The 14059-nt window shown below is 37.5% G+C and overlaps 1 protein-coding gene across 1 annotated transcript in view; it reads right to left on the bottom strand.

Moving 5' to 3' along the window:
- Window positions 1-14059, bottom strand: part of ASXL3 (ASXL transcriptional regulator 3) — a gene marked incomplete at both ends in the record, with an annotated part of 124716 nt that overhangs the window by 46146 nt on the left and 64511 nt on the right. Inside the window, one exon of the mRNA XM_081324831.1 lies at window positions 1034-1155. Within this exon, the coding sequence (XP_081180957.1) occupies window positions 1034-1155 (122 nt within the window). The remainder of the gene's footprint in view (window positions 1-1033; window positions 1156-14059) is intronic.

Raw genomic sequence — 14059 nt, 5'->3', positions numbered from 1 at the left:
TGCATCCCTTCCCCTATGGTAATGGTAAAGGTACCATAGGTACCATTAGGTGTTTATTTTTTCCCCATGCTAACCCATAGGACAGGAAGCATTATTTTTTCCTAGCCCCTACTCCAGAATTGGAAACAAGCTAGGATGAGTTTTCCCTAATCAGTACTATAAGATTGAAATTAATGTGGTACCTGAAAAATCACAGATTTGGTTACATAGCAGTCAGATTCTTGCACATATTCAACAAAGGCACTGAGGTGTTTTATGTATCTATATCTACGTGTGTGCCTGTGTATGTATATATACATATATACACCTCAGTATTTTATATATAAGGGACGCGGTGGCTCAGTGGGTTAGGATGCTGAGCTTGTCGATCAGAAGGTCGGCAGTTTGGCGGGTCGAATCCCGAGTACCACGTAACAGAGTGAGCGCCTGTTACTCGTCCCAGCTTCTGCCAACCTAGCAGTTCGAAAGCACGTAAAAATGCAAGTAGAAAAATAGGGACCACTGCGGTGGGAAGGTAACAGCGTTCCGTGCGCCTTTGGCGTCTAGTCATGCCGGCCACATGACCACAGAGATGTCCTCGGACAAGTGCTGGCTCTTCGGCTTTGAAACGGAGATGAGCACCGGCCCCGAGAGTCGGAAACGACTAGCACGCATGTGCGGGGGAACCTTTACCTTTACCTTTTTATTTTATATATATTGAGTTTCTGGAATGTGAGATGGCATTTTAGCATGCCTTGGAAATGTGACCAGCATGTCAGGGACCTAAAAACATAGAAGACACAAATCCAGGAAGTTGCAAGATACATCTTCCAGCATCTTCCAGCTGCTTTTTAATACGGTTCCATTTCAGTAGTGTTTCTGCTTCATCCAATATTCTTGATTTTGAGTAAGATGCCTCTTAGGATGGAATTTTGCATCTTTTGCAAAAAAAAATTCCTTTGTATAAAATGTGAAGTGTTGAGTGGAAATAAATGATTCAATTCAATTAGTTTAGATATGCAAATGTAAACTCAATCAAGAAATGTTACTTTACCTGTTTAAGTGCCTTTTTGGTATGTTGCTGGAAGGAAGACACTAGCTTGCTTTGCATTGATGCATTTGTAAGGCTTGAGTCCCGAATGGAAGACAGTTCTTCAGGTGCTTGCTTAGGACAAACTATGAATACAGAAATAAAATTAAGTACTTAAACTACAGGAGATTAGACTATGTCTCTTCATTTCATTTTACTTCATTTTGAGATCTTAAAATATGACAAAACTGATCTAGTCGGGAAGATCTCAGAGCTGATCTCCCATATAGGGAAGAAATTGTATTTCAAACAGCATAAAATATCTAAAAAGGCTATTTAGGAGAACTAAACAGCTAGGTAAAGAGGAAATCACCAACAGCCATTCAAATCATCAGAGACACATTTAATGTGAACTTGTGGAAGCTGCAAATATCAGCTAAAATAAGTCTGAACTCTTATTGTTCTTGGCAAAGTATAGACTTCCAACCGCAGAAAGCATCTGCATGACAACTGGCAATGAAATCACACAATGCTCGGTGTTGTCAAAACATACATTTTCAATTGCATGCTTCCAACACATGCTAAATTCAGGAAATGCTGATACCTAGAAATTAACATCTGTGTAATGTCTTTCATTATAATTTGAAAATGTACTGTCTGCAATAATGCTCACAGCTACATTGAATGTAATAAAGAGAACCACCAGTCCAGGAAGCAGAACAGAAGGATGCTTATCATCCCCGTAAATGTAACAGAAGTTAATAGAATAATAGAATTTAACAGCCTTGAGAGATCCCTTGACCTAATAGGTTAGTGCTAAGGTTCAACCAAGTAGAAAAAGGGACAACAGCACATAAGCCAATTCTAGTCAATGTTTTAGTTCCAACACTGAATTGCAATCAAGTTTTAAATGTAAATGTTGTTAAATCTTGTGAGAGAATATTGAACAATAGTAAAGCCATGCCATGATGCAACTAGAAACTGAGTTATTAATAGCTAGCATTTTACACAGTATTTTTAAACAATATTGTAAGAGCCTTATATATACAGCACATTATCTAACAAATGAATGACCCTGTCAAATTTTATTCTAATTGCTTAATTTAGTCTAGTTGCTTATACTATATTCTCTAGTCTAGAAATTCTTTATGGGCATAAACAGGGTTCCCTTCTATCACTTGTTACCTGGAATGCTTTTAAATAGAGATGACAGAGATTAGATTTGCAAACTCAGGCTTGTAAACATGCATTCTACAATAGGGGTATAGCTCTTCCTCTAAAACTTCCTCAAATTACATTAAAATTATGTATTTAAAAATAAACAAAATATAGTGAGATAAAAGTACAACTCTATTTTTTTATTTTAATTCCATTTATATCCCGCCCTTCTCCGAAGACTCAGGGCGGCTTACAAGCTTAGCAGTAGCCTTCATTCTATGTATATGCCTGCATATTAGGGCTTTCACACAAACCCCCCAAGCGGCATTATTACAAAGTCAGCTTAATTGCCCCCAACAATCTGGGTCCTCATTTTACCTACCTTGGAAGGATGGAAGGCTGAGTCAACCTTGAGCCTGGTGGGACTCGAACCTGCACTAATGGTAGGCAGCTGGTGTTACTTAAGGAGGCATTAGCCCACTGCTCCACCAAGGCTATGACTATCTTAATATTATTATTATCTTAATACAACAATGTAGGAGGGGAGATAATGGATGACAGACTTAAGCTGCAAATCATGTTAAAGCAGTGTTTTAACTAGAGCTATTATTCCTTTCATAAGATGTAAAATTGGGGGATGGAGTTCTGCTGATTTTCAGGAGCCTGTTAAAAGGAAGTGACATCTGAAGCTCTCACAAATACTGATATCATATAATGGCAGGTGGCCACCATAATTCCCCCATTTGACAGAGAGAAATAAGAAGCACTGCTTCAAGAAAGTACTATATGTTGATTGTGAAGCCAGATGATAAGTTTTTGCTATTGGCATTAACACAGAAGCTATATTTATTAAGGCACTGATCTGCAAAACACATAGATATTACCTACTGTCAATTATACTATTAAGATGGTGAGAGTAGACTGAATTTCTTACATTTTTCCACAATAGCTGATTTCTTTGACAAAGGTGAGACAAAAATACTGCAGTTATAAACTATTCTACACTAGATTATATTTGGAATTTAGGCTAGAAAAACAGGTTTCAAGAATGGGCTTTGCAAAACATGTTGGCCCAAGTGATTCCCCATTTTGAAGTCTGAAAGCAATTATCCTCATTCTGTAAAAGGAATCAGAGCTGCTTCATGCACCTTTCTCTGCACTCACTTACTCACTACCCAAGTGGTAGTGCACTTACATGTATGCACATTACACACATAAATACCCAAGAAAAGCATTCAAAGCAGTTTTTCCATCAGGGTAGGAAATCATCATTTGTATCTATTTTAATACATTAGGAAAACCTTCCAGAGTATTTGGTTACAACAGTCCATGCATCAGGTTATTTTGGTTTGTTTATATATAAAATCTAGAGACACATCATCTGAGGTGGGTGGCCATATAAATCTGATAAATGTTACTATGAGAAGAATAATATGCTGGATCTTAATTATCTAATTAATTATAGAACTCTCTTCATAAACTTTAGAAGAACTAACAATAGCATAAATTGTAAAAAGATATGTCATAACATGAAATAGCAAATATTTCAGCTTTTTGTAGTATTTCTATACATACTGTAAGTTTGACAGTGGGTAATTTTCATTATGTTAATTAGTCACAGAAACACAGAAAAAGACCTAGCTACCATATAGCCATAATAATAACAATGGCTGATTAAAAATTCTAAAAAGCCACCTGACTCTACTTGGTCAATCTAATGGAAGACATCCACTGCTTTATTTAACTCATACAGGTATCTCAGAAAAAATGAAGTTACTTTTTCCTTGGTTATTACTAACACATGTAAAATTAATAATTATTTAAAAAAAACGTGTATGAACATTTGATATAAGCATTATACAAAACTTTTTAACAATCAGTGAGGGCTGTAAAGCACCAGGAAGCAGTATACAAGTCTGCTATTGCTATATACAGGAAAAATAATTGATTAGGATAAAAAAAAACACTTAACTTCATGACTTCCTTTAGCTATGTAAGCTCACTGGGTGACTCTGGCTAGTCCTTATTTCTTAGTCTATTTCACAAGGTTTTATTTGCAGGGAAAAACAATGAAGAGGGAGTGCTTTGTATACAATCTTAAATTCTCAGAAGTGAAATAGATTACCAATCTAATCAGGGATGTACAAATAGTGAAGACAAACAGAGGTGCTCGCTTGGGACCTGCAAACCTGGCCATCAGGGACCCCAAGATGAGTTGTAGTGGAGAAATCATATAAAAGAAGGGAGGGAGGGACCACAGCTTCTTCTTCGGCTTTATTCTGCTGGGCTGAGTTAGCTGTCTCTGAATCAGCACCATCACTATCGTTTCCACTACCAACCTCCCCTCAGTTAGAGGAGAGATACTTACCAGACACTACAGTGGTGGCAGCCTAGAAGAAATACGTAGCTATGGGACTCTCCTTCTCAATGGCTACAGCTGAGACATGGCTCTTAGCTTTACATTTGCCTTGTGGCCCAGAAAGCTTTACTCCCAAGACCAACAGCAGCAGCAACAACAACAACAACAACGATAACATTTGTCTAAATCTCAGGTCCTTAGGAAAGACTCTTTGGTGAACAAAAATGCAAAATCCAGTCAAAACATCTGGCTGACTGCGCAACCAGCCATAATAATAAGCATTATTATTAACAAGAACGAATTTTAGCTAGCAGCTATTAGATGCCTTCTTAATTATTCAGTTTCTCCATTCTATAATGATTTGATATGTTAGCATTTAATGAAGAATGATAGAAATTATGCTAAATGGAAATTTCAAAAATTAGAGGCTGAAAACCCATGAAAAGGGATGCATAACTGAAGAAAATAACTGCACATTAGTCAAAACATACTACAGACCTTGCATATGAGATTGGAAAAATTCCACAAGGAGGAAATGCACCTGCTTTCAGTACTATGATTTTCAGTTTACAAATTATAATTTATTAAAAAGTATTGCACTTGCTGGTTCCAAGTAATTAGAAGAGGAAACCACTGGTCTTAATGAGATCTCTTTCTGAATAAATGTGTCTAAGCCCAGCAAGAGAAAAAGGAAAGTTACATGCTATCTCTTTATATTTAGGCTATTTATGTTTAGTTTTAATATTAATACAAATATAGCAAGAAAGTTATATTAGTTTAATTTGCTTCTTGGTATAAATGCTTTAAAAGTTTAAAATGAGCTAAGCTAAAAAAAACAACCACTTTAATTACTTTAGAGAAAATATTCTTCTGCCTCGGGTACTTGTGCAATTGTATGTCTTATGTGATAACCTAAGCATAAAACGCTGTTACCTTCCCACCGTAGTGGTCCCTATTTTTCTACTTGCATTTTTACGTGCTTTCGAACTGCTAGGTTGGCAGAAGCTGGGATGAGTAACAGGCGCTCACTCTGTTACGCGGCACTCGGGATTTGACCCGCCAAACTGCCAACCTTCTGATCGACAAGCTCAGCTCGGACAAGCGCTGGCTCTTCGGCTTTGAAACGGAGATGAGCACCGCCCCTAGAGTCGGAAACGACTAGCATGCATGTGCAGGGGAACCTTTACCTTTACCTTTTAAGCATAAAACTGTTGTTCTCAAACAGCAATTATTGGTAGGGGTAGATTCTTATTGAACTGGGCAATTTTGTGATAGAAGAAAAAGCAGGAAAGATAAGTAAAAATCTTCAGAAAACAGGAGAAGCAAAAAAATGCTTTGTCTATCTGTCTCAATTAGCTCTTTTCTGATGCTCAGAAAACCTGAACAATATATGGGGGACGGAGGGAACCCTGAGAGAAAATATGGAGAGGTCAGCTTCAAATGAATTTATAATTATTGTCAACTTGTTTCTGATCTTATCAATTTTACATTGTTACAATAATTTTAAAACGTACAAATTATGAAGTTAAAAAGGATAGATTAACTTTCTTTTTTGTAGTATATCTTGCTGTTTTCAAGCAGAAAATATCTGCATATATATTAAAGATATTGAATTATTGAAAGCACATTCTTAGAAGCAGAACACAAGTATAAGCCACTTGTTAAACTACCTTATCAATTCCATACATTTTCTCAGGGTGACACAGAACTATATGGGCATTGACATAAATGGTCTTGCATTGTCAACACACATATATCAAATAAGCATCCAATTCACACTGACCTCTCTAGAAACCTAAACTGCAAAATCAGAACAGCTTTTCTCTAGTCAGGCAGCAACACCTTTTTGTTAAACGAAAGAAAAAAAAACATGGTGTTAAGTTATAATACAATTAAAAGAAACGCATCTTTGATCAAGAAGTGAATTTAAACAAATAATGTTGTTTTATGCAAGCTGTTAAAAAAATCTTTATTACTGTTCGAGTGACTCAAGTAAAATTAAAATGCAAAACAGAAAAAGATATTTGTTAATGTGAGTGTATGTGTAGATACATATACTGCAATTACAGTCTCTCTCTCTACACACACACACACACACACACACACACACACACACACACACACACACAGAGTAGTGGCCAAAAATGTGGAAACCTTTTGGGAAAAGTATACATTTGAGGTTTGATGGCTAATAACACCACTTTTTTGGAGTAGTACTATAAAATTATATATCAATGGAAAGATAATTTAATCAAGAATGTAATGCAATAACTTTTATGAAGGATTTGCTGTTAGAAAAGCAGTTATAAAGAAGAAAAGTGAAACACATAGAAAAAACGAGCTATACAAAAATTATCACCATGTCAGTTAATACTTAGTTGGGTAACCTTTAGCATGAATTACGGCCTTGCAAAATCTTCCAATGGAGTGAACCAAGTCCTTTAGTTCTGTAGCTGTTATAATGTGAAACAAAGATTGAATGATTGTTTCTATTAACTGGGTTTTATTACTGGGTCGCTTCTGACTAACAAGTTTCTTTAGTCAGCTCCATAGATTTTCAATTGGGTTAAGGTCTGGGCTATTCTCAGGCCATTCCATCAGTTGAATATGATTATCTTGAAACCACTTTTTGTGCACAGCAGCAACATGACATGGAGCTGAATCCTGTTGAAATATAAATGCTTCATTGTCTTGGAAAAGATCATATGCGGAAGGCTTCAGATTGGGCTCAAGTATTTCATTAATGTATTTTTGGCCATTTATATTCCCATTAATCATACAAATTCTGCCCACACCTTTTGATGTCATACGACCCCAGATCATAACACTGACTGGGTGTTTCATGTAATGCAATCAGGATGTAAATCTTCTCCGATTCTTCTCCTTATGTATTTTATGCCATCACTACCAAACAGGGAGATCTTGGTCTCATCACTCCAAATAACACTGTCCCATTGTTCCTCTGACCAGGTAACATGGGTTTTAGCCCAGTTTAGTCTTTTCAACCACTGTTTGAGAGATAAAAGTGGCTTTTTCGTGCAATTCTAGATTTTAGGTCAAATTCCTGCAGTCTGCGCCGAACAGTCCTTGCACTCAACTTCACATTGCATAGCGCCATTTCATATCTTGTATACACCCAGATGATTTTCTTCTGTCACGTAGGCACAGTCTCTTAATTCTTCTATCATCACTTGCTGTTGTGCACCTTTTCCTACCTTTACCAGTGTGGTTTTGTAGTGACTGAGTCTCCTGATACCTCTTCAAAAACTTAGAAATGCCACCTTTTGTTAAGTTTCCACAATTTTTCTTCTAACCTCTTTATAATTGTAGCCTTGTCCACTTAATAATACTATTTTATACCGCTTTCTGGGCGACCAGTCAACTCTTCGTGCCATTTAATTTTATTACGTTTTACATACTCACTAAATGAAAGAACACAAAAAAAACCCAACCAACTCGATAGCAATCACATAACACACTGACAAATGTCCTCCTCTCAGCTTCAATATGTGACATCAATAACTGAATCCTACTGTGATCTGATTGGCTCATTGCCAAAACAAAATGACCCCCGATTGGCTCTCTAAACACTCATGCTCATTGGCTACAAACATATGAAGGAAAGCTACCTGATATCAACCTAAGCAAGTTGTGCTTCCTTTTTCTGGTTATTTGGGTATAACTTTTCATAGAATACAGATAACTGAACAAACCTTGTTGCATTACATTCTTTTTTTTTAATTTAAAAAGTTTTACAATACATTTTGACTTTAATCCCCCCCTCCCCCACCCCCACCCAACCCTCCCTATCCCTTCCCCCCATTCCCTCCTCCCCCCCCCGACTTCCCAGAGCTAAATACAGGGTATAAAATCAAAAAACAAACATAAGCACCCCTATGTTATCAGCAATAAACTATTAGTTCTATCTCCCTCTAGCTCATGTAAAATGAATACAAACAATATTAATATTACAAATAAAGTAAAAAAGAAAAAGAGAAAAACAGAAAAGAGCTTTACTCAAAATAGATTTTCTTAATCCCAGTCCTTATTCATATTAATTTCAAAGAAAAAAAAATAAACAAATTCTCAATTACGCGCCAAAAGCGCCTATCTATTAACCTTAATAATCTCCAACCAAACTAAACCATAATCAAAAATAATTCTTGCATGTATCACACCAAATGTCTCGCAGTTCCAAGTCATCCTTGAATTCAAATAAAAAGAGTAAAAAAAAAAGGGTTAAGCAGTCTGTAAGACAACTTATTGTTAATTAGGAGCTTGCATACCCCTTCTTAGTTCAACACACACTTTTAGTCCATAACCCTAATATACTTTTCTAACAAGCAAATAACATCCATCTTAAATTGTGTTAAATATTAAAAAAAAACTTTCTTTCTCCTCTATGATAAATTTAATCCATTAAGATACTAATTTAAAAATTTAATCAGCAATCTTAACGCCCCAAAACTTTTGGAGCACGTCTGTCATGACCCCCAAAACTTCTTTGGACCGCGCCCCTCCCACATCTTCACTGTAAATACACTTTGGAGATTCCATAACTATCTGCTGGTCTTGCTCTTGCTCTCGTCTCGCTCTTCTTAGGGCGGCACGTGTCTTCCTCTGGCCTCCTGCAACATCCAATGAAACTGTATCTTGATCCCCTCCAACACCATTGTCCTCTATCTGTCTGTCTGCAACATCTTGAAGCTTTCCCTCGCCGTATCCCTTAACAGCTTCCAAAAATGATAGGGGGGTTGCTTTTAACACATTGCTATAAAAATCACGTGCCTGGGCCACAGTAACCAGACGATGTCTTTTACCTTCATGCGTCACCACCAGTCCAACTGGAATCTCCCATCTAAACTTAATATCACATTTCTTAAGTTCCTGTACTAAAAATGCAAAATCTTTCCTTCTCCTTAAAATCTTCGGAGGAATCTCTTTTAAAACCAAGACTTCTTGCTCAGCCACTACCAGTTTAGTATCATAGGCAGCTTGAATAACTTCATCTCTAATTACTCTCTTTGTAAAATAGACCACCACATCTCTGGGTAACTTCCTTTGTCTTGCAATCCATGAATTTACACGAAAAAGTTTGTCCATATTTCCCTCAATTTCAGATGCTGGCTGGCCCAATACCCCTTCCAGAGCCTCAGAAATCAGCTGCTTTAAATCTTCTTTACAGTTCTCCTTTAAACCCCAAATTCTAATAGCATACTGCATCTGATGATACTGAGCAAGGCTCAATTCTCCGTCCATTTTATCCCTTATATTTTCATTTTCTGATACCTTTGCTTCTAATATAGAGTTCTTTTGACTGAGATCCTTCACTTTTTCATCCAGCTGTTGCACACATTCAGCTACAGATTCAATCATAGACAACATGTCCACCCTCATTGCTCTAAACTTCTCTTCCATCTTCTTCTCCAGTTTCTCCTCCAACTTTTTCAGCTTTTCATCCATCATGTCAGACATCAATTGTGAATGCTTTCCAAGAGCATCTTGTAAATCCTTAAGCGTCAATGCCGGAGGAGGTGCAGGAGGAAGCAAAGCTTGCAATGAGGTCTGTTGCACCAGGGAAGACCCCGCACTCCGAAGAGCTTTAGAAGTTTTAGCCGCCATCTTCCCCCCCTTTCACTTATTGCGCACTTTCACTTTAAAGCTATAAAATCCATTGAGCTAGAGAGTAAAGATAAGAGTCCACATCACCTTGACCTCCTGTACCGCTCTGCCTGCATCTTGATAATCAAAAGTATTTCCTTTTGGCAGGGGTGGTTGCTAACGCCTGGCTCTGCTCCATAAATCCCGGAGCAGGGGCGCTGCGCAGCTCGGAGCAACCCAGGCTTCGGGGGGGCCTCAATCCTTCAGCCGCCCAAACTCTCAGCTCAGGCGGCCCCAGAGAGCTCAACCCCTACCTGGGGCCTCACCCCCTCCTCTTCTCCCGAGGAGGGGGCTTCAAATCCATCTAAACAGCTGATCGGCGCTGTTTACGATGGAAAAACACAGCTGCGGAGCGGGCAGCCCGGAGACGGCTGTCTTCGGCGTCGCGTCGCCACCGGAAGGACATTCTTGATTAAATTATCTTTCCATTGATACATAATTTTATGGTACAACTCCAAAACAAAGTAATGTAATTAGCCATCAAACCTCAAATGTACACTTTTCCCAAAAGGTTTCCACAATTTGGAAGCAGCAGGGCACACAGGAAATAGTCCTTTCCATTCCTGATAAGTAATATTGGCATTTAACAATGGTTGTTGATGATGGAATTCTGAGATATCTTCTGCAATATTCTGAATCTCTTGCAGGAATATAAAGAGTACTACAGTGGCAGTTCAATATCTGGGCAAGTTTCTGATGACAAATTATTTCTTCTTTTAAAATCTTTTCTCCCACTAACACAAAAGTACAAAGTAGTTTTTACAGTACTATAAGTTTTACACAGGCATACAGAACTAAACCTGCAATTTTGGACACTTTGACATCCATTCGCTAGGATTAGAATATGATACGTTGCAGTTAGGTTTTTCTTTGTACACATTTTCTACAAGATAGCACAAAAGTACTGGAAAAATATTTTTAGAAGAGCTATAAGCTGATTTTAACAGTTCACCATAATTATATTAGGGTTATTCCCTTTTATTTTCAAATATGAAAGGTCAAGAGAAAATGACTGGCCAATGGGCTGGCATGGCTGAACAGGTATGTAAGGCCATATTTCTCATATCTAAAACTCAACATTCTCACTTTATTCTTATATTTTAAGAGGAAAAATTTTAATGGCCATATTTCGCTCCTGTAATCATAGTCTTGCTCCAACAGCTGCCGGGGGTGGGGCGGGGGGGGGGGAGAGACAAGAGAATAATAACAGACAACTTGAATTGGAATAAAGACAGACACAATTTTGTGGGTGAGTTAAAACCCGGTTTCTCATGATGGATTCTTCTATTAGTCAAACTGCCTGCTGATAAAAGTTTCTTTTGGTAGAATTGTTCAAAAAGTTAATTGAGTATCAAGCCTACCCAAACTGAACCACTGAGCAACTCACACAGAAAACTACCAACTGGATCTGTCCAGGAGTACAGATTTCTCCAGAGCTGAGTGCAAATGCTGGGTGCTGTAAATGACTCTTTTGGGAAATGCCTCTTATTTATTTATTTATTTATTTATTTATTTATTTATTTATTTAGTTATATTTATATACCGCCCTATTCCCTGAGGACTCAGGGCGGTTTACAGGGAATTAAAAATCCAAAATACAAAAATTAAGAACCAAATTAAAAAATATTAAATTGACCCTGTAGTCGATTAAAAAGAACCCCAAATTAAAATTTCTCCTCAGTCTGGGCCCGAGAGCTCGAAGAGCCAGGTCTTCAGGCCCCGGCGGAATGATCGGAGGTCGGGGGCAGTTCTCAGTTCCACCGGCAGCTGGTTCCAAAGGGCAGGCGCTCCCACCGAGAAGGCCCTATCCCTGGGTGTCACCCGCCGGCAATCTCTTACCGGCGGGACCCTGAGCAGACCCTCCCTGTGGGAGCGCACTGGGCGAAGGGCGTTTGATGCCGGCAGCAGGTGTTCCCTCAGATATCCCGGACCCAGGCCATGTAGGGCTTTATAGGTGATAACCAGCACCTTGAATTTCACCCAGAGGGCAACCGGAAGCCAATGCAGCTCTTATAATTTGTAAGATGTCCCAAGTCCAACAATCCACAAAATGGATCTGCAACATTATGACTAAAATGTAACTGAAGTGCCCAGAGCTTCTGCTCACATAATTTAGCTGACTGACAAAAAAACCCCACTCTCCAATTACATCCACATAAAATTCCTTCCCAACAGCTAAATTGCCAGCAATGATAACAAAATAAAGGAGGTAACCCTAATTTTCCCTATTGAAAATCACCAACATAAGATGTGAATCAGACAGTAGAAGGACAATTTTATAGAGTCAGAGTCAGAAACAGGCATCAAGCCATTGAACCCAGTCATGCCCTGTTGAAAAATTCAAATTAAACACCCCAATGGCTTTCTTCCTAAATACACACAAGGAACCTGGAGATTTCCCTTTTTGAACAAAAAATACCATTGGGAGAATTATCATTAGAGACAGTAAATGGACTAATTATGTGCAATAATCAAAATCAGTGAAGTGTCTTAAACAGGGAAAGCAAGACTTGGGCTGAAGTTACATTTTACCAAAAACTACCTGAAGAATTACCATAATCTCACCCTCAAAAATGGACTTGATGAATGTGGTACAACAGGATAGAAACTATGCTTGTCAAGGACAAGGAAAAACCCGTCTTTGTGAAAATGTGCCAGTTGTGCAAAGTTTTTATTTCCATTTGAATCCAAATTGTAGCATCAGAAATTGAAGGAAGAAAACCATCATTAAATTATACCAAGAGGTCAGCAATGAAGTGTCTGTAAATGACAGGCTACCCACTCACCCCCAGAACCCAGCGAGCCCTCCCAATCTCTCCTAAGAAAATAGGACATTTTCTAAAAATGCCACAAGGCCTAAATAAACACTCTTCTATAAACACTAGCTTAGTTTAAAAATCCAATGACAATAAAAGACACTTTAATACTAGCCATAGCTCAATCCTGAATAGAAAGTACCTTGTATTTGTGCTGTCAGAATGCAGGAGAGGGAAACATAATTCTGTAGGTTCATCAATTTTTCAGCTACTACAAGAACAACTTAAGGCCCTCAGAATCCTTTACAGCAAAGAAATGAATAATTATGACACTATTTCCTTTAAACATCTCACTATGAATCTTGTTCTACAATACTCTACAGCCAGTGGAGTATTCACTGCCATAAGGCCCAAAAGGCCTTAAAAAAGGCTCCATGAAAATGAAAGGGTTACCTTCACACTTTCTAGAATTTTTTAAAAACATGTAGGAGAATGAAAAGAATTCCCTAAAGATAGAACATTTGAAAAATCATTGCTTTATTGTATTGTTCTCAGCAGAAAATAAAGACTTTCTAGATATGTAAGGCACAGTTAAGCACAAATATGATGTGCAGATTTATTGCAAGGAAAAAGACATTATCCTCACTTTTAACAACAGCATGGGCTACATATATAGAAAGGCCTTCAATAATTGAAAATAATTTTGTTGTCAGAGTTTGATTATTACTTGTCAAATTATTCTAATTGGTAAGTATTTAAAACTCTTTAACCCTGTACATATAACTTGGTCTTTGAAAATAATACAGCATATTGAAAGATTAAGAAGTTAATAGCATCAAAAATCTGTTTACACGTGCAAATACATCTAGGTATCCAATCTACTAGGCATTGTTGCATTGTTGCTCTTTTTAAAGTTTAAAGTTTCCATTTCTAGTCTGCATTATTTTGTCCCTAAAATTTCCATGCTAAATATGATAAACAGTAAATAAAGCAAGCACTATTTACCATTTTCTACTTAACAGAAAACCAATATTCTCAGAAGAAAAACAAACTGTTTAAATTATTGCTTTACTAAATTATAATAACATATTTAATATTTTACGAACATATATAGCA

The sequence above is a fragment of the Vipera berus genome, assembly GCF_964194415.1.
Source record: "Vipera berus genome assembly, chromosome: 3".
In the NCBI taxonomy this organism is placed as follows: domain Eukaryota; kingdom Metazoa; phylum Chordata; class Lepidosauria; order Squamata; family Viperidae; genus Vipera; species Vipera berus.
The sequence above is the reverse complement of the archived record's forward strand: the minus strand, read 5'-3'. Positions and strand labels throughout refer to the sequence as shown.